This window comes from Phalaenopsis equestris, unplaced genomic scaffold, assembly GCF_001263595.1.
Source record: "Phalaenopsis equestris unplaced genomic scaffold, ASM126359v1 Scaffold001082, whole genome shotgun sequence".
NCBI classification, from domain to species: domain Eukaryota; kingdom Viridiplantae; phylum Streptophyta; class Magnoliopsida; order Asparagales; family Orchidaceae; genus Phalaenopsis; species Phalaenopsis equestris.
The window spans coordinates 271,027-277,600 of NW_018165521.1; the positions used below are offsets into that span (position 1 = coordinate 271,027).

General features: G+C 37.7%; 1 protein-coding gene across 1 annotated transcript; it reads left to right on the top strand.

The window, feature by feature from the left end:
* The first annotated feature begins 2,804 nt into the window (after nucleotides 1-2,804).
* Nucleotides 2,805-5,152, top strand: LOC110033064 (protein LYK5). The gene has a single exon (XM_020736922.1). It carries the CDS (start codon nucleotides 2,997-2,999, stop codon nucleotides 4,950-4,952), a length of 1,956 nt encoding a protein of 651 aa, XP_020592581.1. The 5' UTR covers nucleotides 2,805-2,996; the 3' UTR covers nucleotides 4,953-5,152.
* Nucleotides 5,153-6,574: the final 1,422 nt, after the last annotated feature.

A 6,574-nucleotide genomic window follows, 5' to 3' on the forward strand; every position in this document is an offset into this window, starting at 1 on the left:
GAGGAGAGAAGAAGTGGGACAGAGAATGGAGAGGAGAGAATGAAGGGGGTGGTCAAGAGTTCATGGGACATTTTTTCAAAAAGGGAGGGCAAATTTCTAAATTTGAGTGATTGGGCAGCTAGGTGGTTATATAAATTTAATAAAGTGGGTATCATTTTGAAGATAACAAAACAAGGAATCCAAAGGTTCAATCAATTTTGGAAAATAATGTGTATCTTATGTTATGTCAAATTGAAATTCCGAGGTGGTTACAAGGTGGTTTTGGTGGTTATGACAAAAAATTTTGATTTAAGCTCATTTGATATAGTAAAATATGAAGATTTTAGTAGGTCAATTTGTTTTGGTCAAAGAGAACCACATTTCAAGATATTTCAAGTCAAAGTGAACCCAAACCCTAATTGAGAGAAATAAGTATTTTTTGAGTTAGAGTTTTTTATTGGTTTTAATTGATCAAATCGAGCATTTTTTATATATATCATTTAGTTGATGTCAAATTTCATTTTAAGCTCATTTTAGGTAAATTATTTTTAAAATTTCTTTTTTATTATCAATGTTTATTATTTTTCTCTCTAATAATCATCATCAGCTCAATAGTACTCCAAAAGGGGTGAAATTTGAGCATAAATAAGTTCATTTGGAAGACTTTGATGACACAGATAGAATGTCAAAGTCTGTTTTGAAAAATAATCACTCGTTGATAATTTTTTATGCATACTCATTTCTCATGTTAGTAACTCTTAAGTGAATAGTTCTGTGTAAAAAAAAAGGTATCTATTGACCCCCAAATTGGTTTGCATGCACCTTACATGTGATTAGGAAAGTTATGTACCATACAAATTGTGGTTATGGTCACCAGATTGGCCAATGGAGAAAAAAGAGAATTTTACGGCTTGTGGACAATACTATTCAAGCATGAACATTTGAACCATAATGTTTTACATAAATATTATCTCAAACATTTGTCAGACTTGTTTTCACGGTCGTTATTCAAAATATTTGGCATCATCCAACTTACAAAATTAAGTTTTGATTCCTATAAGGTTCTAGGAAGATTAAATGATAATTTTGAGGTTTCAGTTGATTAAGATGAGTTTTAGATCAATTTTAAGGTTAGTTAAAATGTGTTATATTTGGTCTATTTTATTCAACACAAATTTTTTTTTTGAGTTAGATCTCAATTTTAATAAATTATGGTTGAGTTTATAATTTACCTAAAGTGAAATGTTTTTTAAATACAATCAAGAAAAATAATTCAATGAAAAATGAGGTCAATAGGGATCAAATGTAAGGTAAGCATAGAAGTTCACACGGCAAAAGCCAAAAATGGGGAGTGGTTAGAGAAGAGGTGTAGAGGGAAGCTCACACACTAAAAATCTAAAGCAGAAAACTAACCACAACAAAAAGGAGAGATGCTCACACCATCAAAATGGAGAGAGACTCTCCATTTACACACTTAGAAGCTCAATGGAATGACTAGAATCAAAATTTTCTACCTTAGTGGGAGCCCAAAACTACCCCTTTGAAAGGAAAAAAATTAGTCTATAGTGTTGCGACAATGTTTATTGCATCTTAGCTCCAATGAAATGGAATGGACACCTATTCAATCAAACGATACCTTAGGATGAGAATTTTGACTTTCGACATGATGAAGTGATACTGTCTTACCCTATTGCACCTTTGTTAGGACCTTCGACTTTTGATTACCTATTTAAAATGGATCAATACAGAAAATAAGAGGTATGGACATTAAGTTATGGCACTTTTTATGGGGATGCACACTTAGGCATTTTTTATTTAGTGTTGGCATCAAAACAAGCCAAACCTCTAATTTTCATGTCAAAAAAGAAAGAGCTTCAAATTATGATTACCTATCACCAAATTTACATGTTTGCCATAAAATGAGAAAGTTGAGTCACAATATGCTCAAATAAAAAATGACATAAGAAAATACTAAAAATAACACCAACACCAAGTTGACATAAGGGCTTAGTTAGCCAAAAGGCTTATTAAAGCGGAATAAGTTTTGTGAATTTCAAATTCAAAAATATTTGCAAAGAGCATACAATAACAGATCTTAATGATTGCCAGTTGTTATTCGGCTACTCAGATCTATCAAATAGTCAGCTCGACGGGACAACTTGCAAGAGTACTCCACAATCTGCCTTAGCAAGTTATTTAACTATTTTATTCAAAATCAATCAAGTGGAATTCAATTATATAATTAGAATATGATTAAAATCTTTTTAAATTCCTCAATATAAGTAAAATAATTAAATTCTTTTTATGTTTTTTATTAATTTTTGTGTTCATTCATATTACAAAGTTAAAAATACATTAGAATAAAAAATTAGAATTCCCCTCAACTTCTTTTTTCTCTAATAGCTTTTTTTTAGTTGTGAAACTGAACTCCCTAATGTGCAAGTCATTATAGCATGTTGGTTGAAAGCCAACATATTAATGAAGAGGCCCCAGGTTCAAAATGTTAGCAATTAAATTTGCTCAAATTCCCTTTCCTTGAGAAAAAAACTTCTTGATGTTGCCTAGGATTCTGTGATCGAATCTGCTTGTTCTATTGTACTCTCGGATCTTGATTTATCTTACCATTCTCTGATTCGAGCTCCCATTCCCATCCCAGACATGAGATTACATTAGGTTGTGCATATTAATATTGTTCATTCCTTTCTCAATAGCGAAAATTCCAGCGCTGTGTTCTTTGATCTTTACATAAATAACAAATGTATATTTTAGATGAAAATGCAAGGTACTCTTTGATGGTGCTACTTAGTAGAAAATTACTCACAATTATTCTGCAAGAGGAAAGAAAATAAAAATTACCACGAGCGCGTTTATAGTTTATCTAGCGGTTCAACATTCAAAGTCGGACCTTTCGTCAAGTCTTCCTTGGACAGTTGAAGCTACAAAGAAATCCCAGATCTCATTTAAAAAAAACTCATCTTCCTCCTCTAAAGCGCACATCCGGGAACCGAGTTCTAGCCATGGCGTCCTCCACTCCATCACTTCTCCTCCACCTGCTCCTGCTCTTCCTCTTCTTGTCCTCCAGCTATTCTCAGCAGCCTTACATCAACAACGTCCAGGACAACTGCTATGGCTCGAACGCCTCATCCGCCCTGGGTTATTCCTGCAACGGCGCGGAGCAGTCCTGCACCTCCTTCCTCACCTTCCGCGCTGAATCCCCCTATCTCTCACCCGCCGTCATCGCTTTCCTCTTATCTGCAGACGCGACAAACATCTCACGCCTCAATTCTGTCACCGACGTTGCCTCTCTTTCTCCTGGTGAGCTCATCTTCATTCCCATCCCCTGCTCCTGCTCCAACCAATTCTACCAGCACAACGCCTCATATACTATTAAAGCTGTCTCCGAGAACTACCTCACAATCGCCAACGATACGTACCAGGGCCTCTCCACCTGTCAAGCCCTAATGGATCAGAACCCATTCGACAGCCGCAAACTCGCCGTTGGGTATAAACTAGTCGTACCACTTCGGTGTGTCTGTCCAACGCTAAACCAGACGAGGGCCGGAATCAAGTACCTCCTCAGCTACCTGATCGACTGGGGCGACGACGTCTCTAACATCGCCCATACCTTCAAATCTGATTACCAATCTATTCTCGATGCAAACGAGCTCAGCGAGAAATCCACCATTTATCCATTCACTACACTCTTGGTTCCCCTCACCACTGAGCCCACCGCCTTGTCATCTTCACGCCCATCCCCCGGGCCTAGCGTTTCTGGTACCCCACCTCCACCCGCCGGTGACAGTGGGTCTAGCCACACAGGGTTGTTCGTCGGGATTGGTGTAGGGGTCGGTTTGCTTCTTCTTGTTGCTGCTGTGGCTCTGTTTTTCTGTATTCGGAGTAGGATGCACCCACCCCAAAAGGGGGAGCAAGTATCCCACAGTGAATATGACGAGCTACCTTTCAAATCAACTTCTTTGTCATCCTCGACTACCCCTTACCATTTGGCTTCCGGCTTGCAAGGTGCGCTTGATTGGATGACGGTGTATAAATTTGAAGAATTGCAGAAGGCTACCGACTATTTTGATGAAAAACATCGGATTAAAGGCTCAGTATATCGGGGGGTTATCAATGGTGATGCTGCTGCTATAAAGAGGTTGAAAGGGGATGTGTCTAACGAGATCAATATACTAAAGCAGATAAGCCATTCTAATCTGATCAAGCTCTCTGGTTTTTGCTTGCACGAAGGGGATACTTACATGGTTTATGAGTATGTGGAGATGGGTTCTCTCAGTGATTGGCTGCATCATATGAAGAACTCGAGTGATTCTTCTTGCCTTACCTGGAACCACAGGATTCAGTTTGCTTGTGATGTTGCAGATGGGTTGAATTATCTTCACAATTACACAAATCCACCATACATTCATAAGAATTTGAAGAGCAGCAATGTTCTGATTGCGAAGGATTTCAGGGCAAAGGTTGCAAATTTCGGGCTTGCAAAGGCAGTTGCAGATGAGGAGGGGCCGCAGCAGCTCACCAGGCATGTCGTTGGTACTCAAGGGTACCTTGCCCCTGAGTATCTCGAACATGGCCTTATCACTCCAAAGCTTGATGTTTTTGCATTTGGTGTTGTTTTACTGGAGCTGTTATCTGGTAAAGAGGCCACATTTCAAAGAGAGGGTGAGGAGAAAGGGGAGATTCTTCTGTCATCCACGATTGAGGATGTTCTATCTGGGGAAGACGTGAGGAGTAATTTGAGAGGTTTTATTGATCGTTGCTTGAGAGATGATTACCCATTTGATTTGGCCTATGCTACTGCCGAACTAGCTAAGAGGTGTTTATCTCGTGATTTTAATTCCCGCCCTACGATGAATGAGTTGCTGATATCACTTTCAGCCATCTATAATTCTACTCTGGATTGGAATCCAGAAGGTGAGACAACTTCTCGTTCTGCCTCCACCATTTATAGTAGATAGTCGTGCTCTCGTAACTGAATATCTATCGATTGGACAAAGTCTTAGTGTATGTAGTAGATTAGTAGAGTGATTGGAGAAGAATGTTTTGGCTAAAATTTTACTATTTTGCCACTTACATGGTGTTGTTTCATATCTATTATTTATATTTATATCGTCACATTACTAAGGGAGATTCTGTCCTCTCTTTATAAAATATTTTCTTATTGCAATTAGCAATTATTGGTTCATCTTCATCTTATATTTCTAGCCCTTCTATTTTTTTTTGCGGAAGAAACAATAACAAGTATCAATTTATTTTCTATTCTACTAATTCATAACATATTATGAGAGCCAAATTATTTTTTAGATTGATTTTCAGATGCCAACCACCGAGTAGGGTCGCTAAAGATCCAATTTTGAGCCGAACTATGGTATACACTCAAAATCGCCTCGAAAAAAATTTGGTGCAATATTTTGGCTTCTAACTTGACTTGTTTATTTCGATATGATATTGATACGAGCCAAAAGTCAAATCAATTTTCGAGTGATTAACGATCTTCAGGCTAAATTCACTAAATTCACGGCCATATACTATTAACAATTTGATATCAAGTCGAGTCGGGTCGGCTCGAAAAAAACTTGATCCTAAATTTTGGCTCATAATTCGGCTCATTTCTTTCACTCTGAACTTGATCCGAATTAAAATTTGAATGAATCTTTGAGTGATTAACCGTCTTTGAGCAAAATTCACAGCCCTACCACCAACATTAGTGTGATAATAAAAATCGTGATCCTCAACCCTCTACATTATAGCTGTAGAGGATGTTATTAATGGTAATTTTTGTAATTTAAAGCTGCTCTCTAATAATTACCTATTTCATCTCTCTTTATGGTATCACAGTACATGATCCCTGCCTATTCGAACATCCTCTTCGCAGATCAAGATAAGTAACATCTTTCTTCTTCATTCTCCTCTACTTTTCTCTTTGTTGTTTATGTGTCTTTTCTTTTCATTTTTTCTTCTAGGTGAGGAAACCTTCACTCCCTTTGCTGCTCTGCTGGTGTCATTTCTGTTTCTGGCCTCTCTATTTTTCTTCGGCAAGAAACTGTAGCATCCTTCCTGCTCCCCAACTTCATTTTTCTATTTGTGGTTCCTCTGTTGGCCTGTTAGTGGTTCTTTTGTTTCGTCTCTCCTATGGACCAGTCTAAGGCATTTGAAATCCATGAATCCCTTTCTATGGAACCTAATCCAACCTTAAACATACCATCTTCCCTCAAGTTATTAATCAGCAATATCAAGAACCTTATTGAAATTCAACTATTAGTCAATAACTGTCCTATTTGGAGAACCCAAGTTCTCAAAATCTTTACGGCTAATGGTTTCTTAGGATTATTGGATGGTACACACCATGTCCTCGCCAACCCCAAGCTATTTTGGGTACCACTCCTAATAACAACACTCACTACTTTGTGTCTTTATAGATCAGAACTTAATTGCTGCCCTATATGCCATCATCTCGCCGAACATTCTTCCCTATTTTTTTGCACTCAACTACTACCCAAATTTTGCATACTCTTGCCAAACATTTACGACACACCAATCCATCTAGACTCATTCAGCTCAAGTATGAACTCCATAACCT

Bases quoted from the DNA above. Each gene is read 5' to 3' on its own strand.
- LOC110033064 (XM_020736922.1), top strand. From the start codon at position 2,997: ATGGCGTCCTCCACTCCATCACTTCTCCTCCACCTGCTCCTGCTCTTC.